This window comes from Lycium barbarum, chromosome 5 (assembly GCF_019175385.1).
Source record: "Lycium barbarum isolate Lr01 chromosome 5, ASM1917538v2, whole genome shotgun sequence".
Taxonomy (NCBI): Eukaryota; Viridiplantae; Streptophyta; class Magnoliopsida; order Solanales; family Solanaceae; genus Lycium; species Lycium barbarum.
This window is the reverse complement of record NC_083341.1, coordinates 105432327-105460305: the sequence shown is the minus strand read 5'-3', so window position 1 is coordinate 105460305 and position 27979 is coordinate 105432327. Positions and strand designations below refer to the sequence as shown.

Below are 27979 nucleotides of genomic sequence, written 5' to 3'. Positions count from 1 at the left end.
TTTGTGGCCTTAAGTTTGGCCTATTATTCTGAATTGTTTGTATTTTTCTGGTTAGCCAAACGGGTTCAATTAGTTTTTTAGGCTTATTTTATGCATAAAATAACTTTAAACTGGTCAATCAAACACTCAAAAAAGCTTAAAATAACTTATAAGCAACTTATAAGCCAATCCAAACGGGCTCATAATAATTGAGGGAGATAATGACAGTGATATGGAAAAGGATATGATGAAAAAGAAAAAAGCTACTTTTAAGTTAAAACTCACCAAGAAGAATTTTTGGGGGGTCAGTTACTAACACATTCCTAGATCTCACAATTTCCAGAAATCCAGGCTTTTTAGTCATTGTGTTGCTTTTTTTTTCTATCTCGAGAAAAATCCCATTTGTTTTTTGATAAGCTCAAAATATTGCCCATTTTAGCATAATTGAGTAAAAGAAAGAAACTTATCATTTGGGCGTTTGAGGTTTTCAATCTTGAAAACAAAAAGTTTATCATGTTCTTGTGGAGAGGTTGAAACTGGAAAAAAGGGCATTTCTTGTTATGGTAAATGAGGATTGGTTTGGCTTGCTATGGATGAAGCAATGTTGAAGAGGTGAATTAAGTGAAGAATGGTTTTTTATTGTTAAAAAAAGTTACTTTGTTGAGAAGTTGAGATTGTAGAAATCTGGTAGATTATGGAAAGAATGTTGTATCTGGTTTGGAATGTGGGGCTGTTACTGGTTTGTACATTGCTGGAGAGTTCTTCTGCTACACTTTCACCTGCTGGTATAAACTATGAAGGTTAGCTTCTTTCTTGAAATTTCTCACTCGTCTTGAAATTTTATTTTGTTAATTACGCTAAGAGTAGAAAACTATTTAATTCCTTTGCAATGTGTATGAGTATGTGTTTTATGATTTTCTCTCCTATCTTGTATCTTTGATGTTATGACAAACTGAACAGTGGAAATAGACTAAAAGAGTGACTGTTTTTCCATATAACAATGTGCAGTTGTTGCGTTGACGGAAATTAAGAAGGCGTTACATGACCCCTATAATGTTCTGGACAATTGGGATGTGAATTCTGTAGACCCATGCAGTTGGAGAATGGTGACTTGTTCCTTTGATGGCTATGTGTCTGCTCTGTAAGTAGTTTAGCTCAAGAGTATTTTAGTAGACATTTAGTAAATTGATTGCTGAATATTTTCTCCTGCATCAGAGCACTACCTAGTCAAAGTCTATCTGGCACCTTATCGCCTGGAATTGGCAATCTCACTAACTTGCAATCTGTGTAAGTTCTTGACCATACTTCTCTTAGTTGCTGCTGCTTGGTTCTGTTAAAACCTAAGCTCAATTCCTATACGATTTTCTTTGTGTTCTAAGCCTTTTGTTTTGCAAATTGTACTTGACCTGTTCATGTAGATTGTTGCAAAACAATGCCATTTCTGGTCATATTCCTGATGTGATCGGGAAGTTACAAAAGCTTCAGACAATTGATCTCTCCGACAATAAATTCGAAGGCGAAATACCCACTTCCTTTGGAGACCTGATGAATTTGAATTATTTGTGAGTTCATGAATTTTCACGAAGACACCCACCTCTTATGACCGACAAAAATTGACTCCAACTATATATTTCACTCTCTCAAAGATTGAATGCCTCGCTCTTGTGTATCTCAATCTGCCTTTTTTTTTACCCGAATTTACTCAAATCTTCTGTTTCTTCCTCATCCGTGTAATTGACTTAGTTGATCATTGTTTGCAGGGATGTCTCTTATAATAATCTAAGTGGTACCCTTCCTAAAATATCAGCAAGAGCTTTCAGGTGAGTCTCCCTTTTCCCTTGCCATAGTACTCAGTTATTTCATTTTCAGGTAGTTATTCTTAATATTATTGAAGTTAACTTATTGCCGGAGCAGTAAATCTCGAACTTAGTTGACCAAAATTCACTAGTTAAAATACAATGGTGAATGCTTTAGGGTAAAGTGCTACTTGAAAAGTATCTCATTAGTATTCCTCACTATAGTAAAATTGACTTCCTCTTGATGGCTTTCAGAGTGCTCGGGAATCCTTTAATTTGTGGTCAAGGTTCTGAGAATAATTGTTCAGCAGTCTATCCAGAACCACTGTCCTTCCCACCAGATAGTCTGACTGGTATGTATAACAACCCGTGCTCAAGCTGAAGATGGAAAACTGCTAAAACATATTATAAATACTGAGAAAGTTCTGCTATTTGTGCCATTGAAGACGTGTCACATTTATTGTTTTTCGTATCATAGATCAACCAGGTGCTGCACGCAAGAGCCGTCGCGTGGTTGTTGCATTTGTTGCAAGTTTTGGTGCTGCTTTCCTGGTCATAGTAGCCATGGCTTTGCTTCTTTGGTGGCGCTACAGACATAATCAGCAGATCTTCTTTGATGTCAACGGTTAGTTGATTCCCCGACTCTCTTCTCTATGATAATTCCAGCTTTTATTAGTTCTGTATTTCTGATTCTTTAGCCGCCAAAGATTTTATCTTTATTAGTCATGGATATATAGGCTGAGCCAAGTGAGCTTTTCATTATTTTTTGAGTGATTGGTGGTATTTGTTATCATGTATATATATTTTAAGCTAGGATGTTACAGTCACCTGCTTGTGGTTTGATTCTTTATTTTAATCTCTTAATAGGGGCATATACATGTTTCAGTATTTCTGACCATTGGACGTTTTTGTTACTGTTGCCTTTTAAATTCATTTGCTTAGTTTTAGAGAGGGCATGAGTGGTTAAGTAATAGGTGTTTGGGATCAATTCTCTGTTTACCCATATTCAATAAACCTATATGTGAAGAACCTTAGAACCATATCAGTTAGCAAATTATGAAGGCCTTTGGCATAACTTGGAAGTTCTGGTCAATTTCCTTGGTAAGGACTCAGAAAAGCCCTTCTCTTCCAAGACCTATCAAAAGAAAAAACAGGTGACTGATATTTCTTCATTTGAACCAATTGTCAATTTCAGAAAAGTTGTTTGTATTTTGTTGTTATTGGGGCTAGTCCTGAACCATTATGGACTACCTTGATTCACTGCTTATAGAATCATTTATTTCCAACTTCACTCTCTTGCCTGCTGAATTGCCTTGCCACTTTTATTGCGATGAAAGTTACTCTTGACAATCTTGTACTTTGGTTGTATGATGCATATATGTGGATCAGTTTTGGGACCTCAGCTTTAATCTTTCCAATCATTTTCCGTTACTTGTTACTGAACAAACCACTATTGTGTTCTCCCTGTCTTACTTGTCAAAAGATTTTCTCCATCTGTCTCTAGCTATTCCGCGTAGCTTTATCTGAGTAATGACTTCTCAAATGCAGAGCATTGTTATCCAGAGGTATGCTTGGGTCACCTGAAAAGGTACGCCTTTAAGGAACTGCGGACTGCCACTGACCATTTCAGCTCAAAACGTATTTTGGGAAAAGGAGGATTTGGTGTTGTGTATAAGGCCTGCTTAAACAATGGAACTGTTGTGGCCGTCAAAAGATTGAATGACTACAATGCTGTCGGTGGTGAAAACCAATTTCAGACAGAAGTAGAGTTGATTAGCTTGGCTGTCCATCGGAATCTTCTCCGTCTTTTGGGGTTTTGTTCAACTGAAAGTGAACGACTTCTTGTTTACCCCTATATGCCAAATGGAAGTGTAGCATCACGATTAAAAGGTCAGCTCTTTTCTCTATGTGCTGTTGTTAATACTTATTAATTAATCACTACTAGGCTATTAACTTAAGATAATTAGTCCAACATTACCATTTATAAAAGTCAATTATTCTCACGAAGGTGTTTTTTGTGAACTACTGCCTCCGTTCCATTTTATTAGACAGCTAATTGATAGGACACAGAGTTTAAAATGTCACATTTCACTCATTTATTATATGGGAGTAGAAGAAAATTATAAAATAGTGGTTAATATACTAGTTATAGAGAACATCATATAAAATTTGGATACTTAAACGAATTTGAATTCTTGAAGTTGTAAATAATGTACGGAATAATATTAATACTAGAATAGTTCCAAATTTCGGACCATGTCTAAATGGAAAGGAAGTCATCAGTGAACAGTTCCTACTTACTAATGTTGTTGCCATTTTGGATACTTGCTGTCACCAGAGTTATTTTACTTGCTTCTCTAACTACACTTGAAAATCAGTCTATTGAATTTCCACAATTTGTCTTGCAAAAAGTGTGCATGTTGGAAAAAATATTATTTATTCAGAGAGAAGGAAGCTAAGATGAAAATCTTAAAGTAGAGAAAGAAGCAACTCTTGTTGGTGACAGTTCTGGTTTCACTTTTGCTTGACGTTTCTAACTTCACTCTCTTGGGTGTGACCATGTTCTTTATTGTAGTTTAACTTCTGGCCGCCTCTATTACCAGAAAAAATATTAAGTGGTGAAAACTCTTTGCAAATTGGATTGGAACTTATTGAGGCATTTAAATGGAAAGCAGTTCAGGCTGCTGTCATTGGTGAATCGAGGTCATGAGATTCTGGCTAAGTATAATCTTAGGTTTTATGAGTTACGACCCACCCTTACCTCAGTCCCATCCTAGAGCCACCCCTTCTCATACTCTCTACTGCTGCAGTTATATGATAAGCCATCATCAGTTTGGTGCATGTGGAAACTATTGTTGTACGTTTCTGCATGTTCGAAAGCCAAGCAAACACATTTTGCTTTTCTGGAGCTGATGTTTCTGCATGTTCGAAAGCCAAGCAAACACATTTTGCTTCTCTGGAGCTTCATCAGCTACTATTTAATAGTTTCCAACTCACTGAATTCTGTTTCAGTTGAAGACGGTTACTTATATTGCCTTGATTGAAAATGCATTGTGGTTTCTCAATTTGCAGATAGCATATATGGTAAACCAGTTTTAGATTGGTCAAGGAGGAAAAAGATAGCCCAAGGTACAGCTCGAGGGCTAGTTTATTTGCATGAGCAGTGTGATCCCAGAATTATCCATCGTGATGTCAAAGCAGCCAACATTTTGTTGGATGAGGAATTTGAGGCAGTAGTTGGTGATTTTGGGTTGGCAAAGCTATTGGATCACCGAGATTCTCATGTGACAACTGCTGTTAGGGGAACCATTGGCCACATTGCTCCAGAATATTTGTCAACTGGCCAATCGTCTGAAAAAACTGATGTTTTTGGGTTTGGGATCTTGCTACTTGAGCTGATTACAGGCCAGAAAGCTATGGATTTTGGTCGAGGGGCCAACCAGAAAGGTGTTGTTATGCTTGATTGGGTATGTCTCTCCTCTTTTTCTTTCTCTGGACGTACTGAGTAAATTTAGAAGTGTATAATGTGGCTCGCAAATAGAGTATATATAGAGGCGGATAGAGTTTTTGAACTATGGGTTAAATTGAGCCCAGTTTTCTCGACATGGAACATAGATATATACATACCTGAAAAGCCACTAAAATTCAGCAAATATTAAATTCTGAACCTTAATTTCAGAAGTACGATGAGTTTAGTGCTTAGAACATTAAAGGCTGAAAGTCTAAATCTTGGATCTACCTCGAGAGATTTGTGAGAGAGTAGCTGGACTGTTGTTCTAGCAGTTTTCTTTACAATTATTAGAAGTCATAGGTTCAAACCTCAAATGTGCCTAGCTAGTGCTGTGTGCATCTAGTTTACATGACACTTTTCTATTAGCATACTTCAACGAACTCCCTCGTTTAATTACTGCTAATTATATGCAGGTGAGAAAGCTGCATCAAGAGGGGAAATTGAACCTTATGGTAGATAAAGATTTGAAAAATAACTTTGACCGGATTGAGCTAGAAGAAATGGTTAAAGTTGTCCTTCTATGTACCCATTTCAACCCTTCTCATCGCCCAAAAATGTCCGAAGCATTAAGGATGTTGGAGGGCGATGGATTGGCTGAAAAATGGGAGGCATCACAAAAGCTTGAGACTCCAAGAAACCGAGCTTTTGAACATACTCCACAAAGATATTCTAACTATGAAGAAGAATCATCACTAGTTGAACCAATGGAGCTTTCTGGACCTAGATGACATCCGTTCTTCGTTCTACGCGATTCTTATCATCCGTGAGTTGCCAAAGTTGAGGTGAGAAATATTTTATTGCTGTTAATAGTTGTTGAATGTATGTATTCATCTGTAAAAGAAAAGGGAAAAAGTCATGCTTAGGATTTTTGTTAGCTGAGTTCATTTATGCCCTCGTGAATAATATGCCATGTAATTATGATTTCATTAGTTCTTTTTTAGGCGAAAGATTTGAGATTTCTGAGTAGGAGGGCCATAGGGCTTGCCGTTCTCATGACCACTGTTGATTTGATTAAAGATTTCTTAGTTCATTGATCTTTATACTTCCAAGCCATTTTGAAAAGTACAAACATACGCGATAAACACTAAACGGAGTGTTTTGGTCGTTTAATGTTGTTTGGAAGCAACAATTGGACATTGTCATTCAAGTTATTAAAAGTGGCTTCCATTCTTAAAAATATTGCATATTGGTATCTTGTTGGTTGATTGAATGTTTTGTTATATTAGATGTCCAACTATCCTGTTCAGTCTTTTATGACAAAGGGTCGAATATATCAGTGGACATTGCTAGAAGGAATAAAAATACCCTCCATATATAATTACACTGACAGAAATAGAGCAAACATACCCCTTAATTCTGCATCACTTTCCCATAAAGCTAACAAATCTTAGCAGCAACATAAGAGATATGGGACAATAAAATTTTCATAAGCATCAAACTGTAGAGTTAAAGGGTCCAAAACCGTGACACAAACAAACCTAAAATACACATAAGAATCAAATAAACTAACTGAATGAGCAAATACATTCTTTTATTCAAAATCTGACAGATAAAAGATCTTCAATATTCAATCAGTACCAACAAAAAGAACTTGCGACTTTCAGGTGGTAAATCAACCGCGAAAGACCTACTTTGTGGTTGACAATAAACACATTAACTATCAACATTCCATTGTTCCTACTCCAAAATAAACATCTAAAGTTAAATGTAATAACCACCTAAAAACTTCTAATAATCTAAAACAACTTCTTGAACATCTTCAGTATTTAAAGGACTTCTCCCCTTTCTTGCCATTGACTAAATTCTTTTCTTTCTTGCTTCTACTTGCAATCGGTTTTTAGTGACTGTTTCCTTTCCCTTCCAAGTGATCTTCTTTGGGGAGTATGGTAGATTGGTTGGTGTTGAGACTCCACTGACGATCCTCTTGGTTCCTGTTGCCGCAATCCTTTACAGAGACCTACTTTCCCTCCTTGCATGTGTCTCAAAAATTATCACTGGCCTTAATGCTGGATCTTCTTCATTCTCCACTTCAAGATCATAGGTTGTTTGCCACAGGGAAAAAATATCTTTTTGAAAAATAAGTGATTTCTTAATTTATTTTCTGGTGTTCGGCAAGTAAACAAAATATATTATTCCAAAATTATTTGTATATAATCTAAGCAAATATTATTGGGATAGGGATAGGGGTAGAGGTGTGTTGAAGAGTAGGGAGGAGCACTCAGTGTGAAATGTCACTTATGGAGCTTGTTTTGCTACTTTATTAGGGCTGTGATATTCTTTATTTTAAAAAAAAATTGTTTTGTCAGAAAAAATAATTTCTGAAAATTTAACCAACCAAACATGAAAAAAGGTTTCAATAATTTTTCTTAAAAATTGTATCTTTATCCCGAAGCGTCGAAAAACACCCTAAAAATGTTTAGGGGTGCAAAATGCAAAGAAGGGGAAGAATTTTTCATATATATCATTAAACAAAGAAAAAGCAGTTGTACTCAAGTCAAAATGAAAAACACTAGTCCTGGTCTCATCAAAGCCATATATAACAATGGCTACGAAGCAATCTGCAATGGTAGTGATACGGGCCGCAAGGCCTACTTTTCGTGTTACACCTCGTAGTTTTGTACGTTGAGATTCGTTGGATGTTAGTTGTCTTAGTCTTGGACACCGGAGTTATCTTCAAGATTATATGAGATTATACATGCCTATCTTATGGTTATGAGGGTTTAAGTTCATGTTTATGGAAGGATTAGAGAACAAGCAAATCAAAGTGATTAAGTTTGTCGAAACTTTGGGAAAACTTGGCAGAATTCTGGACAGGATTTTTGGCCCAACTTGAGGGAGGTATGCCTCTTAGCATATGAGGAGTTATGCAATGCATAACCTTTGTAAATTGAAGTTCATTGAGTCTAGTTTTCAACGCAACAAACCGTTTGTCGATACGACATCGGAGTAGGAAGTTATGGGCATTTCAAGACAGATTGCTCGAGCAATGCAACTCGACGGTGCAACTTGACGAACCGTCAAGCAACTCGACGGTCCGTCGAGGTTGCCGTCGAGTTGAGGCGGTGGAAGAGGTTGGTAATGTTATAAAATGATCCAAGCTCGACCAGATCCTTATTTCTTCATTCTATCAGACCCTTAACACTCCCTAAGCTCTCCAAGACCTCTCCTAACCTTTCCTTATTAGTCCAAGCAAAGATCAAACCTAAGATCCTAAACTAGTCCCGAAATAGTAGTAGTTGTTGTTGCTAGTAACTTGCTGATTGAATAGCTTCAAAGTAAGGAGTTTGGATTGGAGTTCCTGGACTTGAAAGGTATGTTCTTTATCTTAACTTTGATATTGAGTTGTTTGTGGAGGATTTTAATAGTTTAAAGTGAAGGGAAACATAGTATAAGGTCGTAGTTTGATGTATTGATATTGTTGACGTATGGACTGATTTTCGAAGGAAGTCTCGAACAGATTTGTATATGTTTATCATGTAGTATCCTAATTATGTTGTTGTTGATGTTGTTATTGATGTTTGGGAGCTGTTGTGGAATTGGTTCGGAGTAGATAATATAGGGGAAATGTTGTCCGAATTCCGTTAACTTATTAACTTGTTGAGTTTGAGCGTTTAAGTGTTCCTATAGCCTGATTGTTGTATGAATTATTTTGGATGTAGATTTTCAGGCTCGGAAGGTAGACTTTGAGTGGCTAAGTAAGCAACAAAGTATGTTAAGGCTGTCCCTTTCTTTCTTAAGGCATGATTCCATTATTTCGAGCTTACACAAAGGATGTCCATAATGATTCCTCTCTTAGAAATATTAGAAGCATATGTTCTTGATATTCTTATGATATTGTTGATCCTTATCTCATGATTATTGGTTATTGATCTTGTTCATGGTTATTGATGTTGATCTCATCTTATGGTCATTGATTCCTTCAAGGTGAGATATGACGATGATGTTAGCTCCATAATGGTAAGCGGAGGTATAACGACTTACGTCACTCCGATGAATTCATAAATGTGTTCTCAAGGAATGTTTTGTAAGACATGAATAATATGCTAGTTATAAGACCCCTAATGAGATACTTAATGCTAGAAGAGAAGCTTATGATGTATCTAGGATTTGGTTAAGGTTTAGTTAGTCAGGAATAAGTCTTAATGGCCCAGAAATGTGCTTATAAGTCCTATGTAATCATGTAGGCATTAACGGATAAGTGGTGATCATAAAAAGTGCATAGAAATTACCCGTAAAAGTCTGGTTATGATGTTGATTATATTTATCACTGGTCTACGGCCAGTTGGGCAGATTATATATCACTATTTACCACCATGCTACGGCTGGTTGGGCAGTTATACCACCAAGCTACGGTCAGTTAGGCAGTTACCACTGATTAGTTGGGTAGTTATGCTATGCGCTCCACCATCCAGCGATAATCGGATGGGCAGTTGCCACCGAGCTATGGCCGGTTGGGAAGTTACCACTGATCAGTCGGGCAGATAGCACCATGATGATGGGTTAATCAGAGCCACAGTATTGTACATAGATGTAGTAAAGCATACGAGAGTATAGAGAGACATATAAGCTAGATTCCCATCGATAATTTAGAAGTGCCAGGTTAATTCTTATTCCTCTTCTTTACAGTATATGTTTATTATGTTATATTTTCGCCTTACATACTCGGTACATTATTCGTACTGACGTCCTTTTGTTTGTGGACGCTGTGTTCATGCCCGCAGGTATAGGCAGACGAGACGAGGACCCTCCATAGTAGTCTGCCTCCAGGTACCAGTTTTGATTGGTGAGCTCCACTTCTTCCTGGAGCATTACCGAGTCAGGGATTATATATGTATTCTTGTGTTATGGATATGTCGGGGGCCTTGTCTCGGCTTATACACTTTGGTCTTGTTCTTAGAGGTTTTTGCAGATAATTTCCTTTATACAATTTAATTATGTCTTGTCAGTTGATATGTCGGCCTCGTGGGCCCATTGTGTGTATATATATATATATGGGTTGTGGGTTTGTGAGACTTATGTTGGCCTGGATGGTCAGGTGTTTACTTATACATGTTAATATGTTCATAGATAGCTTGGTTCGCTCGATCCTAGTAAGGTGTCGGGTGCCAATCACGCCTCACCAAGGTTGGGGGGTGACAATTGTGGTATCAGAGCAGGTCTGTCCTAGGGCTGTTTGCAAGCCATGTCTAGCAGAATATTGTTTATGGTGTGCAGTGCACCACACTTATAAACAGGAGGCTGCAGGATATTTAGGAAGATTTTCTTTCCTTCTCATCCTAGATCGTGCGATAGAACCATGTTATTAGGATTCCCTTTTTCCTGACCATATGTTATGATTTCAGTAATGCCCGTGACGAGGAAAGCTTCAGTAGCTCAAAAGGGCAAGTCAGTGGCAGGTAGAAGAACTGATCGACTACCATCTGTTGATGTTGAGGAGGGCGAATCCCAGAATGAGGTTCCATCTCAGACCTCTTATACTCCGCCCGCTCCAGAGGATTATATAGGAGCTCCAACACCCCCAGTTCCTCCACCTGATGCCTCAGGTCAGGAGATGCGAGAAGCTATTCGGTTATTGGCTCATTTAGTATCCGTTCAGGCCCAGCGTCAGGGCACGGGTCATGGTGATAGGACTATTAGTGTCAGAGTTAGAGATTTTATTAATTTAGACCCTCCAGAATTCTTTGGTTCAAAACTAGAGGAGGACCCGCAGAACTTTATAGATGGGATATTGAGGACGTTATGGGTGATGCATGCTTCAGACACCGAGTCGGTAGAGTTGGCTTCCTGTAGATTGCGGGATGTTGTTGTTCATTGGTATAAGACTTGGGTGTCATCTAGAGGGATTAATGCACTCCCACCTGTGTGGCTGGAGTTTACAGATGCCTTTCTTCGACATTATTTGCCACCAGAGATTCATCAGGCGAGAGTAGACATATTCTTGACTCTTAGGCAAGGGAACAGAAGTGTGCGGGAGTATAGTCTCCAGATTGACTCTTTGGCTAGGTATGCTCCCACTATTGTAGCAGAGATGGAAGACATAGTGCATCGGTTTATGATGGGACTCTAGCCGCATTTGATTAATGAGTATTCCACAACTGCTTTACTTGATGGTAAGGACATCTCCCGTAATCAGGCATATGCTCAGAATTTAGAAGATCGGAAGAGAGAACAGTCTGAGGACTTAGGTGAGGGTCAGTGTAAGAAAGATAGGTCTTCCAGTCAGTCAGAGGATGTTAGGGGTAACTTTATGCCCCCATATTTAGTTGTTAGTACCCCTTTACCATCGCAGAGGCCACGTTATGAGAGGTCTGCTTATTCTGAGTCAGATCGGGATTCGAGGGCTTCAGATTTTCAGCACCGGAGGGACTCAGCACAGATGAGGATGCCTTCTCTGCGATGCAGTCAGTGTGATAGAGCCCATTACAGACGATGTTGTCAGGGCTTTGATGTATGTTATATATGTGGGGTTTCAGGTCACTACGTGAGAGATTGCCCGATGAGGGACAAAGTGATATAGCTCGGCCCACCGGATCTGTCATGACCCGACTAGAGGCCATGGCGGGTACCCGGGGCTAACCACCGAGCACCACTCATTCTATTACTCATCATAGTCATTAAGCGTACATTCGTTAATTATATACTCAAATCATAGGAAAACCATTTTTCATTTGGAAACATAATTACTTTTATATACATAAGCCCTTCGGTTATCAAAATAATAATATAGATACAATAGTAACATCGTGAGACCATACTACCCACACATGCGTATCTACGAGCCTCTACTAGAGTACTAGACATATGGACGGGACAGGACCCCGTCGTGCCCAAAATACGTATATATACACAAAAGAATAAACCAAATAGCACCTCCGGAATAATGGAGTGCTCCTGTAAATCTGCTGATAGCTCCTAGGGATCTGCACCATCTCCCTGTCTACCTGTGGGCATGAACACAGCGTCCAAGAATAAAGGACGTCAGTACGAATATTGTATTGAGTATGTAAGGCATAAACAATAATGATATATCAATGAAATACAGAGACATCGAGTGAAGAGCGATCTGTAACTGACTGTCACTTAAAACTGAATTAATGCGTGCTAACTTACTTCATAATCATCATCATATCATGTATGCATGTGTATAAGCTGCCCGACCATATAGGTACGGTGTGATAATCATTAGCCTGCGTCCAGGCCTCCCGCGTCCGGGGTACCATCTCATGCTGCCCACTAGTGGTGTCTGTCCATGCCATCTAGACATGGTGTATACGCTGCCCGCTTTAGCGGTGTCTGCCCGGCCATGGAGGCGCGGTGTGATATCATCATGTACATCTCATAGACTTAGCATATTCTCATCATACAATTATCATAATGCATGATTGGGTAAGGTCGTGAACCCCCGATTCCGTTATGGAGCATTCATAAGCATTCTGCCTCACCTTGAAGGAATTAACATATAAGGTGAGTGTATACAATGAACAACATCAATGGACCATAATAGGAATTATTAGCTTTGTAGAAACATAGTATCATGGGCCTTGGACTCTTTAGACTTAGACTCATCATTATCGAGCCCATAACATATCTCTTATCTTATCTCATATGAAGCTCTTTACTAAGATTGACTCATAATTTTCGGGAAGTAGGAAAGTCATGAAGAGATAGGGAATATCATGTCATAAGAATCATGCCTTAGAAAGAAGGGACTCGCCTTACATACCTTTTTGTTTAGCTACTTTATCGCTCGAACGTTCCTCTCCAATATTCACGTCTCTACCTTCAAGAGAGTTTATACTCATATTATATAATCGATAACATAAGCGTGTTTGAACTAAAGCTATAGAAAATTGAGCAGCATCTCCTTTGTTTCTACTACTTTCTCCATATCGTATATCAACTCTCAAACGTCAATAATAACATTCATAATATCATCATCAATGACTTTAGTCAAATTCATCATTATCCAATCTCCACAATTTCCTCTCAAGGTCATCCATAATCATAATCATAATACAACGTTACATTCATTCTCATCTAATGTTTCTCTCATGCTCCTAACATCATTCATAACGTAAGTACAATCATAACGTATCAAGAATCATGATTAATATTAATCTACTACTCACAATTGCCACTAATCTCATATTTTGTAACCCATTTTCCATCTTCTTTCACAATCCAAGTGTTTCAACTTTTCAATACCTTAAACAACATGGAATAATCATAAAACTCACCTTTGAATGTGTAGGAACGGGTTTTGGTTGGCAATACTTCACTTGAAGAAAACCCTAACTTTAACTTCCAAGGGATTTCTTGACTCTAGCAACCCCAAAGAGCTTCCTTGCACTTGATTCACTTGAATTTATGATATGAACCTTTGATTTCCCTTGTATTTTTGAAAATGAAATGTATGGAATATTCTAGAAGCTTGGAGAGAAGTGAAGAAGTGAGGAGAGTGAATATAATGAGGTGGGAACACATTTAAATACTTGGAAATACTCAGCCCGTCGGGACTTATACGGACCACTTATACGGTCCATATAATATTGTACGGTCCGTATAAGTGTCCGTGGTTCACCATCATGGAAAACATTCTTGCTGTTGGGTTATACGGACCCTTATACGGTCTGTATAAAGTTCCACGGTCCGTATAAGGTGTGGTCGTGTAACTCACAATTTTTTCGAAGTTGTCCTCGTCGTTTCGTTTGATCTCCAATCCTTACACAACCTTCTTTAACACTTGTTTAGTACTTGATCAATGATCTAAACATCCCTATAACTCACCCTCAAGGCCTTACCAAACAATTCTTAATGCAATAATTTACGAAACCTTTCCTAAACCCCACTTATAATCCACTTGTCCTTATCGTTCCTTATTTCATCAATTCATATGGCTTCAAAATCTTAACGTATGCATTCTCGGGCTACTAAATATTCGTCTTATAGTCTTAAGAACTTCCTGTCATCCTTAAGTTTGCGTTGGTTCATTCACTACACGACGACATGAAATTTCCAAAGTGTAACAGGATCAGTAGCAACTTCATCTTCTTCAGTATGCTTTCCAGAGTGAGCCCCTCAGAAATCAGCAGTAGAGGCAAAGGTAGAGGTAGAACGTCTAGCTCCGGCGGTGGTCAGAACCGCATATACGCTTTGGCTAAGCCTTAGGATCCGGAGCAACAAACCTATATTGATACAGGTATATTTACTAGTTATGTGTGGTTGAAGAGTTACCATTGCTTGTTGTGGCACTGTGTGGCGTTGTATATATATTTTGGATTGTTGTGTCACAGGATGGTAGTAATATAGTTACAGAAGCGACTCTGCCGAAATTCTTGTAGGACCCCTACGAGTCTAACATTCCAGGACGAATGTTTCTAAGGGGGAGGGATGTTACACCTCATAGTTTTGTACGTTGAGATTCGTTGGATGTTAGTTGTCTTAGTCTTAGACATCAGAGTTATCTTCAAGGTTATATGAGATTATACATGCCTATCTTATGGTTATGAGGGTTTAAGTTCATGTTTAGTAAGTTATGGAAGGATTGGAGAACAAGCGAATCGAAGTAATTAAGTTTGTCGAAACTTTGGGAAAACTTGGCAGAATTCTGGACAAGTTTTTTGGCCCAACTTGAGGGAGGTGTACCTTTTAGCATATGAGGAATTATGTAATTCATATCCTATGAAAATTGAAGTTCACTGAGTTTAGTTTTCAACGCAACAAACCGTTTGTCGATACGACATCGGAGTAGGAAGTTATGGGCGTTTCAAGACAGTCTGCTCGAGCAATGCAACTCGACGGTGCAACTTGACGAACCGTCAGCCGTCGAGTTGAGGCGGTGGAAGAGGTTGGTAATGTTATAAAATGATCCAAGCTCGACCAGATCCTCATTTCTTCATTCTATCAGACCCTTAACACTCCCTAAGCTCTCCAAGACCTCTCCTAACCTTTCCTTATTAGTCCAAGCAAAGATCAAACCTAAGATCCTAAACTAGTCCCGAAATAGTAGTAGTTGTTGTTGCTAGTAACTTGCTGATTGAATAACTTCAAAGTAAGGAGTTTGGATTGGAGTTCCTGTACTTGAAAGGTATGTTCTTTATCTTAACTTTGACATTGAGTTGTTTGTGGAGGATTTTAATAGTTTAAAGTGAAGGGAAACATAGTATAAGGTCGTAGTTTGATGTATTGATATTGTTGACATATGGACTGATTTTCGAAGGAAGTCTCGGACAGATTTGTATATGTTTATCATGTAGTATCCTAATTATGTTGTTGTTGATGCTGTTATTGATATTTATGAGCTGTTGTGGAATTGGTTCGGAGCAGATAATATAGGGAAAATGCTGTCCGAATTCCGTTAACTTATTAACTAGTTGAGTTTGAGCGTTTAAGTGTTCCTATAGCCTGATTGTTGTATGAATTATCTTGGATGTAGATTTACAGGCTCAGAAGGTAGACTTTGAGTGGCTAAGTATGCAGCAAGGTATGTTAAGGCTGTCCTTTTCTTTCTTAAGGCATGATTCCATTGTTTCGAGCTTACACAAATGATGTCCATAATGATTCCTCTCTTAGAAATATTAGAAGCATATGTTCTTGATGTTCTTATGATATTGTTGATCCTTATGTCATGATTATTGGTTATTGATTTTATTTATTGATGTTGATCTCATCTTATGGTCGTTGATTCCTTCAAGGTGAGATATGCTGATGATGTTTGATCCATAATGGTGATAGGAGGTATAACGACCTTACGTCACTCTGATGAATTCAGAAATGTGTTCTCAAGGAATGTTTTGTAAGACATGAATAGTATGCTAGTTGTAAGACCCCCTAATGAGGTACTTAATGCTAGAAGAGAAGCTTATGATGTATCCAGGAATTGGTTAAGGTTTAGTTAGTCGGGAATAAGTCTTACTGGCCTAGAAATGTGCTTATAAGTCTTATGTAATCATGTAGGCATTAACAGATAAGTGATGATCATAAAGAGTGCATAGAAATTACCCGCAGAAGTCTGGTTATGATGTTGATTATATTTACCACTGGTCTACGGCCAGTTGGGCAAATTATATATCACTATTTACCACCATGCTATGGCTGGTTGGGCAGTTATTAGAGCTGGGCATAAAACACCGAAAACCGAATTTCCGAACCGAACCGGCTATTTTGGTATTTCGGTATTCGGTTCGGTATTCGGGAATAAAATATAAAATTTGATATTTCGGTTTTGGTATTCGGTATTTATAATTATACCGTTCGGTAATTCGGTAAATATCGAATACCGAAATAAATACCAATAAAGCCTAAAGGCCCGTAAGTCCATTGTATTAAATTACTAGTCTAGCCCAATAGGCTAGGCCTCCCATCACTCATCTAAAATCACTTCACAGAATCCCTAATCTTTTTTTTTAAAATGTGTCAGCCACTGAAGAATAAAGATAGCGGCTTTTATTTTATTAAATAAATAATTGTCCAAACAACAAATACCAAATAAAACATTAAAAAAGGAAACTTCTACGTTTTACCCTCTATTTCAAATTTACACCTTTAAGTAGTGATCTCAAGGCAGTGTTAATATTAAACACACGAATAGCTCCTAATTTAAGTCCATAACCATATAAGTTACTGCTATTAAAGAGATTTTGTTTTGACATACTGCAATTGATAGAACAACACTTTTGCATGACATATTTTGCTTCAAAACTATGTACGAAGCATTGAATTGGTTTTTTCATGGAGCATTGGACAGTTCATTTTAAATTAGTATAGTATATTATTGATCATTCTCTTTTGATTGGTAAATCCCGAATACCGTATCGAAATTTATCGAACCGAAGTTTGATTTACCGAGCCGAACCGAACTTTTTTGGTTCGGTATTTGGTATCTATTTTTAATTACCGATTACCGAATTACCGAACCCGAAATTTAGAAATGCCGAACCGAATACCGAACGCCCACCCCTAGCAGTTATACCACCGAGCTACGGCCGGTCGGGCAGACACGTACTTACCACCAGGCTACGACTGGTTGGGCAGATATTACCACCGAGCTATGGCCGGTTGGGCAGTTACCACTGATCAGTCGGGCAGTTATGATGTGCGCTCCACTATTAGGTGATAATTGGATAGGCAGTTACTATCGAGCTACGACCGATTGGGCAATTACCACTGATCAGTTGAGCAGATAACACCATGATGATAGGTTGATCAGAGCCACAGTATTTTACATAGACGTAGTAAAGCATACGAGAGTATAGAGAGACATAGAGGCTAGATTCCTATTGATAATTCAGAAGTGCCAGGTTAATTCTTATTCTTTCTCTTTTCAGCAAATGTTTATTATGTTATATTTCCGCCTTACATACTCGGTGCATTATTCGTATTGATGTCCTTTTGTTTGTGGACGCTGCGTTCAATCCGTCAGGTATAGACAGACGAGACGAGGACCCTCCATAATAGTCTGCCTCCAGGTACCAGTTTTGATTGGTGAGCTCCACTTCTTCCTGGAGTATTGCCATGTTAGGGATTGCATATGTATATTTGTGTTATGGGTATATCGCGGGCCTTGTCACGACTTATATACTTTGGTCATGTTCTTAGAGGCTTTGCTGACAATTTCGTGTATACAGTTTAGTTATGTCTTGTCAGTTAATATGTTGGCCTCGTGGGCCCATTGTGTGTGTGTATATATATATATATATATTGGGTTGCGGGTTACTGAGACCTATGTTGACCCAGATGGTCAGGTGTTTACTTATACATGCTAATATCTTCATAGATAGCTTGGTTCGCTTGACCCTAGTAAGATGTCGGGTGCCAATCACGCCTCACTAAGGTTGGGGTGTGACATTCCGTCTTGCTTACGATAAGGTAGCATTTGCTGTTCACGTTTCCTCTGTCAATGACATCCTCCTCGATCTTCGTTTTCTTCCCTGTTCTCCTCTGTTCCTTCATGTGTCTCCTTTACTTCTTTATTGAAGGCAGTAGCTCCGCTTTTAGTTGCCATTGACAGCCTAGCCTTCTCCTTTTCATTTCTTTTTAATCCTCCTTTACAGCTCCTCCAAGCTGAGTTAGCGTGGTTATGGTAATTTTTTGACGGCTTCTTCTCCGTCCTTCTGTGGCATCTCTTCATTTGGTAACTCTTAAAGAAAGGTAGAAACATAAGGTTTCAGCCTATAGGAAGATAGTTGCATAATGCTACTGTTAGGATAACTATTAAGTGTTGAATGATCAAGACAACTTTTTAATAACACCACCTGGTTCGCTACTGTAGCATTGTTGACGTTGTCGTCCATAGCTATATGGTAAACAATTTTCAGATGGTAGACTTTCTGAAACCAAAAAAAATAAATAGAAAACAATGTTGATGAAAGTGTTTCTCTTTTTTTTTTTTTTTTTTTTTTCTCTCCGTATAAGTCTAATAGTCTTGGCTCTCAACGGTAACTTCTAAGAGGGACGACTCTCCACAATGGGGCATCTTAGTCTATGGAAGTTAACAATGGAAAACAGACCTTCGCAACCACTGTTACTACGACAAATCAACCTCTGAAAACCACTAGACACCCTCGTGAATCAGTAATCGCAAGAATCACCACCCACAATGGGATTCTAGTGGTTATATTCAAGGCAACAGACTACTATGGGATAATGGCGAATGAGTGTCAGGTCACTATCGTTGGCAGATGTCTAAGGACAAGACCCCAAATTGATCAAAATAGGTCAAGCTTCAAGGAACTTTTTGCAATTAGGGGCTCTGCCAAGATCGGCGTGTACGATAACCACAATGTCTTTTTGGATTTTACAAATGAATACAACTTCAATATGGTTTGGTACAGAGGGGTTATCAAAATGGAAGGACTTCAAATGTGGTTGCGAAAATGGACTCCTGACTTCATGCCGGAAGAGAACAACCCTGTAGCACTAGTGTGGGTTCTTTGGTCTTTCCACATGCATAGATGATGTTATGTTAAACAAATCGTTAGCTCGGTTGGAACTCCATTAGCCATGGATGTGACCACTAATGGTAGAACTAGGCAAGTTAGAGTTGAAGTTAATTTGCTTAAACATCAACCCAACACTGTTTGGGTGGGTTTGGAAGATGAAAGATGTCCATTGAGAGGTTTCAATCAAAAACTAGAAAACGAGAATATCCCGAAATATTGTAAGCATCTATTGTAGGAAGATGGGGCATAAATTGTCGGATTTTAGAGAAAATTAGGATTAATGAGGAAAAGGAAAATGTTTTGAAAGAAAATGAGGCTGATGTGAATCTGGAAAATAATAAGGATGATACTGGCAAGGTTGAGATTGTACAAGATGAACCAAAATTTTTTGATGAGGAGCAAACTTTGGCAGAGAAACTTGGTGAGATCAAGAGCAAAATCAACAATAATAAAATAAGGTTCCAAAAAAGAAGAGCAAGGTTATGTTTAAACCTGCTGTGTCTAGTATCAAAAGAAGCAGAAGAAAGAAGCACAATGATGGGCAGCAGAGCACTGAACCTGTCGAGTATGTTGAACATGCTGAACATAGTACCAAGGCACAAGGCAGAATGACAATAGTATGGTTGATAACACCGAGGAAAGAGTGGAAAACACTTATCAAAAAGAAAAATCTGATGACAACGGGTAAATGATTTCCACCAGCCTACGTCTCAAGTTGATAAATAAAGAACCCATAGGCGACTCAATGTAATGAGGCGCCTAAAGTCAAAACTTAATAAGATATCGTAAATATTTTAAATAAAATTCACGTAATATTTTTTAAAAATTCACCCATTTTTACCCTTTTAGATGCAAGTTATCCTTTTAAGGATTATTGTATTCAACTATATTTCGTTTCATGGACAAATAAAAACAATTGATTCAAAAAATGAGGTTAAAACGATATATAAAACCATCATAAACAAAAAGAAAAAAAAATACAGATGTACAGAAAGAAGGAACAATTTGATCCAACGGGATATGTATAGTGTACTAATTAATGAGAGATAGAAACTTAACCTAATTTGCTCACTCATTTGAAGAAGCCAAACTAAAATATAAAAAATCAAACCTTTTACTTATGATAATAAAAAAAATTATATATTATATAGCATTAAAAAATCATATAATATTAAAAAATAGAATTTTCTTGTATACTGACATAGGAATAGGAATGCATTAATTCTTCTTCCATATTAGCAAGTTTTTATTTCAATATCTGAAATCACAATTAATTATAAATCTTTAGCCAAAATTTTCTTATAACCACTAGAAAATTAGTACTATATGTATAACAAAGTTACAATTAATATATATATAAAAGTTCATTGTTTTCTTATATAGTCATGAGCCATGACATTAGGAATGTAGTAAATTTTCTTTTCAATTTTTAAAGTGTTTAGGTAAATGACAATAGAATTTATTTAGAACTTTGAATTACACTATTTAAATCTTAATATCTACCAAAAAGATTTTTGACAACAAAAATGAAGGAATTGTATTGCAACAAATGACTAACATTTTATTAACTTGAAAGATCCTCTTCCACTTATATAATAAGACATGTGATACTGATTATTTTTTTTTGCATACAAAGCTATATACTATAAATACGTACACATGAGTAATATATATGATAACAATAAATTTTTTGGGGCCTTTGACTCATGGGGGCCTAAAGCAGATGCTTTAGTGGCCTTACCCTTGAGCCACCTATGCATGAGCCTATTAATTTGTTTGTTGATTTGAACTGTGGGCAAGTCAGGAATCAGATTGCAAAACAGCCAATTACAAATCCACAGGACAACACTAGTTACAGGCCCTAAGGTCGACTTTCCTTCAAGCCCATGATAAGGTAGCGTTTGTTGTTCACGTTGCCTCTATCGATGACATCCTCCTCTTCGTTTTCTTCCTTGTTCTCCTCTGTTCCTTTATGTGTCTCCTTTACTTCTTTACTGAAGGCAGCAGCTCCGCTTTTAGCTGCCATTGACAACCGAGTCTTCTCCTTTTCATTTCCTTTTAATCCTCCTTTCCGCCTCCTCCAAATTGAGTGGCGTGGTTGTGGTAATTCGTTGACGGCTACTTCTACGCCCTCCTGTAGCACCTCTTCATTTGGTAACTCCTAAAGAAAGGTAGAAACATAAAGTTTCAGCTTATAGGAAGATATTGGCATAATGTTACTGTTAGTATAACTATAAAGTGTTGAGTGATCAAGACAGCATTTTAATAACACCACCTGGTTCGCCACTGCAACATTGTTGAAGTTGTTGTCCATAGCTATCTGGTAAACAATTTTAGATGGCGGACTTTCTGAAACGAGAAAAATTATTGAAAACAATGTTGATGAATCTGGGTCGCCAATTATTGAAAACAATTTTCAGATGGCAGACATACCTCGTGTTGCCAATACGATCCAATGGCGAACTCATTGTAACTAGTGTGCCAACCCTATAACAAAGGGATACATATATGATCTTAAAAACACTAGTATATCGCGTATATCAAAAGATAAATCGATTCTAAAATGAAACGGGCAGCATTTCTCCTATTCCCTAATCACTACAACACAGCCAGCAACCAACAACAACCTCGTATAAGCCTCTTTAAAACTCAAAACATCTTCTTCCAAAGATATACACCAAAATAGCCCAATATATGCCTCGTATACGATATATTTATATACTTTCTTCTTCCAAATTCAAGAACGACAACTTAACAACAACATCAACCCCTACCTATATTTTAGAAATCCAGCCACATTTACTGAAGATCATATTCCAAATCAGCCCACAGAACTGACAAGAGCTCTAGCATGTATCCTAAATTGTCTTCCATAATTTCTTTATCTAACAAGTTGACTAATGACCAAACTAACTCAAGAATATAGAGAAAAGATGTAATCTTACCTCAATCACACAAGACAGCCTTTATCTAAGGATGCTTCACCTAGAAAAAAAAAACTTCAGCTTCAACACAAAATACATCCTGAAATTGCTAAGATTCGGAGGGGACCAAAGTTATAATCATGAAATCGATGAAGGAATAAAGCTATACTTGATCTTGGATGGACTTTGATATAATTTGAGGAAATTTTCATGCTACCGCACTACGTTGAAATTCAAAGCAGGAACAAGGTTTCTGTAGTACTTCATTAATTTGAAGAGGAAGAGAATCAATTGCTGCTACTGTGTAAATTTGAAAGAAGGAATAAAATACTTGCTGGTACTATTGATGAATTTAAGCAAAAGATATTTGCTGCTGCTATCACGAACTTGAAATAAGAAAACAAAGATACTTGTTATTAGTACCAATGAAAAATAGGCGTTGGAAAGCATATGCTGGTATTTATCCATTAATTCTTTAACATAATACATTTATGTCAATTATGTAGACATGACACGTGAATACACCATGAAACAATTAAAGAATGCAAGCCTTATCTCAAGTACTATCATTAAATATTAATGAATCATGGTACCATATAAAATTAATATATACACTAATATTTCATTAAAACATCCATGTAAAAATAGATATATTTTATCGACTTCTAATTTTCCCAATCTCATATAAAGAGTACCAATTTTTGTACCCTTAGTTCTCAAAACGGTAGAAAGATAATCTTCTTTTCGTATGCGAAAATAATTTCTATCTTTACTATAAGGAAAATTCCATTTATAAACTTCCTCATATCATGTGTATAATTTAAAGTATATTCAAAAAGTAGTAGCAATAATAGTAAGTACTCGAAATCATACTTTTCAAATTTTTACTAAAAGGTTTCACTTAAAAGAAAATACCATATCAAGGCTATATATAATAGTTTCGAAACTCGTCAAACTTATGGGTCTTACATATATAACCTCATGTACGACGTTAATCCTCTGAATCCATATTGATCAACTCGTGACGCATCTTAACGTAAACATACATGATGTTACAAAAGTGCAATGCATTGGCCACAGAAATAACCCGGTACACACATGCTATAGGTCATGACATACAGTCATGATCCATAGGGGACTCGCGAGGTCAATATACCTATCACTGTACTGCCTAAGGTCCTTTTCCTTCGGACTGTTAGCACTCACTGTACAACCCGACTTTACTATCAAACTATGAGACACTCACTATACCACCCGACCTTACCGCTGGATTGTGAGAACAATATCCTTACCTCTTTCCGCTCCTGATAATATCTCGCATCCTCTATTAATCATAACTATCAAAATGAACATATAAATGGGAAAAGAGTGCAACATGCATAATATTCGATGTCATTAACATCATGAATTTCGAGAATGAACATGCATACTCAAACTAGTTTCATATGCCAACTAATAAACAGAACCATTTCCCTCAACAATTACACAAGAAATGGTGCGATGAGGTAATCAATTCAATCCAGCAAGTATAAGTCAAATAATGGATATCATAGCCCACATAAACAACAATCATACCAACCTAAGTGGATTTATCACCACAACCACGCCTGAAGTCTCATCATGCTTTCCCCGTCATACTAACTACACAACAATATGCACTGGTACCCACCCAAGTGCTCATCGCAATCACTAAGGTGGGACCCTCATCACACCCAATACCCCTCAGAAATTATAGACTTAATTCACGCTCCAATTGAAGTCTGAAGGAGTAAACCGTAACCTACCTCAATGCCGAGCGGGAGCATCAAACCCTTAAATCCGAGCCTTTCCTTTTGGGAGCGCTTTTGAGCGAGAAAAGTCTATCAAGATATGAATTCTACATTAATACACGATTCTAAGGATACCCATATTGCCATAAAAAGGATTCGGGTTCAAAAGTTAATCCAAAACCCTTTCCCAAACCCCGAAAGTCAAAACCATAATTTATCAAGAATTCGAGATCAACGAGGTCTAACTAACACTCTACGGGGTCACACGAATCCAACAATACCTATATCGCTATACTTTAGTCCGTAACCCAAAATGAACCCAAAATATCCAAACCTGAGTGCCACTGGTAAAACTGAAAATTTAAGTTAAATTCATCTTACCCATAGTTTAAATAATCATAATCCTAAAAATCATGGAGTTCTATTTACAAATGAGCCTTCAATTTCATTGATTTCCTCTTGAACCATTTTATAGAAAAACCCTTATTCTACAACCTTAAACCATGAATGGATTTAGTAATTAATGGATGAAATCATGGTTAATCACCTAGGAGATGGTTAGAATGTTACCCCAACGATGAATCTGGAACTTAGCACTTGGTTTCTCCCAAATTGAGCTCTAGAAGTCGAGTTATGTGAAAATGGGGTTTAATACCGAAGTTGGGAAATAAATCACTGTTCAATGACCGTCCCTTCTTCGCGAACGAGAGACTAGGCTCGCGATCGAAGCCCTGACCCAACCCATACATTGTGAACGCAACAAGGGCATCGCGATGTCTGAGCTCAACCCTACCCAGACCCTCTTTCCTCTTTGCGAACGCGACGGGTTACCCGCGGTCGCGTTGACCACCCTGGTTAACATCTTGAGATCATGGCCTCTCCTTCGTGAATGCGAAGAAGGAAACCAGTAGCTGAAACACCAGATTTTTCTAGTGTCTTCCGGATTTGGTTTTAACACCCGAAACTCCCCTGGAACCCCCCAGACACAAACAAAACATGCATTTCAGTCATAAAACATGCCACAAACTCGGTCGCGCACTCGGAATTCCTAAAAGAGGTCATCTTGACACGGGGTTTACTAATGTCAACTCCAAAATAATAAATTCTCATAAACCCAACCAACGAGTCAAAACGCACCCGAATGCCTCAGGACCCGAACCAACTATCCTACCAAGTAAAAATCCGTTCAGGATCTAACGAAACTATTATAATTCAATTCCGGAAACGTTTATACAAAACTCAACAATTGGTCAAAGTTTCCCCAAAATTACAACTTAAGAACTAAAACTTAGGTTTTTCATCTTTATACTAGTCTGATTGCCTTGATAACCGCGCTACCTATCCACTGCAAGTGAAAAATGCTAAACTAAAGCTAAGGGAAGGGTTGGTTAGGGTAAAATAGGTAAAATCATCAAAACGACTTACCGAGTCGTTACATCATCCACCACTTAAACACATGTTCATCCGCGAACGTAAAGTAAAGGAAGGTACTTGACTCGATAAAAAATTGGGGGTACTTACTCTGCATGTCCGACTCGATCTCTGAAGTAGCCTCCTCGACTGGGCGATGGTTTCATTGAACTTTCACCGAAGCTATCCCTTTGGATATCGACTTCCGAATCTGCCTGTCCAGAATAATAACCGTGTCACAACCCAACCAGTGGGCCATGATGGGTACCCGGAGCTGGATACCGAGCACCTCTCATCATGTTAACCATCATATCCAACTTGTACACATGTAATCACCAAGACAATATATATAGGTATACATAAGCCCTCACGACTGAGAAATGATACACAACAATATACACTGGGGTGATCATAAGACATCCGCTACCCACACATATATATCTACGAGCCTCTAACTAGAGTATTGAACATAAGGAAGGGACAAGACGTCGTCGTGCCCGAATATATACACAAAAGAATATATTAAAACTGCACCCCCGGAGTAGGGAAGTGCTCCTGTGCAAGCTGATCTGGCTCCTAAGGATCTGGACCGTTCCCTGTCTACCTGTGGGCATGAACACAACGTCCAAAAAGAAAAAGACGTCAGTATGAACAATGTACTGAGTATGTAAGGCATACATGATAGCATAACAAGGAGTATAGAAAGCATAAGAAGAAACATAACTGTAACTGCTTGCTTCTTAAGGCGGAATCATGCATGCTAACTTATATCAATAACAACATCATGTCATATATGTATATGTAAAATGCCTGATCATATAGGTACAACGTGATCATCATTAGCCCGCGTCTGGGGTAAACATCTCAAGCCGCCCACTAGTGGTGTCTGCCCATGCCATCTAGACATGGTGTAATCATCATCATAGCTGCCCCCTATGCCTGTCGTAGTGGTGACTGCCAGGCCATATAGGCGCGATGTAATCATCCATATACATAATATGAGGCATGCATAGGAGCTCAAGTAAAAGCTATAACTCTATCAGAGTAACGTAAGGTCGGGAACCTCCGATTACGTTAAGGAATAATCATCATCGCTATGCCTCGCCTCGAAAGAACTAATATCATGAGGTGAGACAACAACAAGAAGTAACATCGATAAAATCATAAAATAGAACTATCAAACTCATGAAAGTATCATTGTCATCATCATTATCATAGAACATATCCCATCTCTACCTCGTAGGAAACTCTTAATACTCTTTAGCTTACATCGTTTGGTATGTAAGAAGGTCATGGGAATTACCGAAAAGAAATCACCATATATAAGGATCATTCCTTTGAAGGAACGGCTAAACTTACATACCTTTATTTCTTTTTAACTCTATTGCACATTTTCTTGCCTTTCGAGCTCGCAATGCTACCTTCACGAGAATTTGTACTAAGATTAGACAACTGGAAACATACTTAATCTTAAGCTAAAGCAACTAAGAGTAATTGAAAATTTGGCGACATTTCCTTCGTTTCGACAACTTCTTCCATAAAATAAGATAACCCTCAAACATCAATAAGAACACCCATGATAACATAATCACTAAATTCTTCAAGTTAAACATTGTTTACTTCTTAAATCCACCTTCAAAATCATCCATAACCATACCTATTTTACAACTTCATATTCATTCTCATATAATACTCCTTTGATATCATTCGTGCTATTCACCACGAGATTGTACTTGTAACATGTCAAGAACTATTATTCAAGCTAAGTCATCATTCAAGAATATCACTATTTCCATGGTTGTACACCATATTCTCCTCCCTTCCACAATCCAAGTCTTTTAACCTCTCAATATTCTTATTGACAGGAATTGAACATAAAACTTACCTTTGATGATGTAGGAATGGACTTTGGATGTAAGTACTTCACTTGGAGAAAACCCCACTTCAACACCAAAGAGATTCTTGGTTTCCACAAACTCTAGAGAGTACTCTTGCACTAGATTCTGCTAATTCTTGGTGTTTACTCCTTGATTTCCCTGGGATATATGATGACATGATGAGAGAATTTTTCTAGAACCTTCAAGACTTGGAGAGAGAATGAAATCTTAAAATTTGGGGTGTGACTCGTCTATTTATAGCTGGAACTGGAAAGTTCCAGATAAGCGGTTCGATGAGCTGGTTAACGACCCGTCAACGTGTCGACGGTCCGTCGACTAACACCTGAGAATCTCTGATTGCAGAAGTACGTTGATGGCCAGGTCGACGGTCCGTCGACTGACGCTTGCAGGTCTCAGTCTGCAGAAACATGTTGACAGTGCATAGTGATGGTCCGTCGACATGTCAACGGCCCGTCGATAGTGGCTGATGCCTGCAAAATTCCCCTTATTCAGTTCAGATTTCACCGCTTCGATTTGTTCAAATTCTAACCCATAAATCACCGGGAATACCTGTTGGTACATTTGTATTCGCGGTAAGATATTCTCTACCTTAATTATCTCCCATGGGCTTTCTTCTCTTCCCTCAAATGTCTTTGGAATCTTAATTAGAATCATTAAGTATCCCTTTTTACTAGTAGGGATATCATATACACCTTAACTTACGTTGGCCTATTTACCGCATAACGACATGAATTTTTTTTGAGGTGTAACAC

At 37.9% G+C, this 27979-nt stretch overlaps 1 protein-coding gene and 1 long non-coding RNA gene across 7 annotated transcripts; one reads left to right on the top strand and one right to left on the bottom strand.

The window, feature by feature from the left end:
* The first annotated feature begins 251 nt into the window (after positions 1-251).
* LOC132641088 (protein NSP-INTERACTING KINASE 3-like) lies at positions 252-17881 on the top strand. Of its 6 annotated transcripts, none has more exons than XR_009582673.1 (13): positions 252-779; positions 988-1120; positions 1195-1266; positions 1398-1541; positions 1740-1799; positions 2031-2128; positions 2254-2400; positions 3324-3665; positions 4848-5242; positions 5700-6068; positions 10008-10053; positions 15722-15769; positions 17708-17881. XR_009582673.1 is itself a non-coding variant. In XM_060357971.1 (10 exons), exons 1-10 carry the CDS (start codon positions 674-676, stop codon positions 6012-6014), a joined length of 1812 nt encoding a protein of 603 aa, XP_060213954.1. In that variant the 5' UTR covers positions 253-673; the 3' UTR covers positions 6015-6320. The 6 variants fall into 6 exon arrangements, 2 of the variants coding, with proteins under 2 accessions (XP_060213954.1, XP_060213955.1); XR_009582672.1 differs by lacking the exon at positions 17708-17881 and adding an exon at positions 15981-16273; XR_009582674.1 differs by lacking the exon at positions 10008-10053 and having other exon boundaries at positions 17708-17880.
* A 2894-nt stretch (positions 17882-20775) lies between these two features.
* LOC132642585 (uncharacterized) lies at positions 20776-22563 on the bottom strand. Its single transcript, XR_009583257.1, has 5 exons — positions 22320-22563; positions 22172-22211; positions 21660-21713; positions 21502-21575; positions 20776-21387 (listed from the first exon to the last, which is right to left on the bottom strand). It is a non-coding gene; the product is annotated as an uncharacterized LOC132642585 (long non-coding RNA).
* Positions 22564-27979: the final 5416 nt, after the last annotated feature.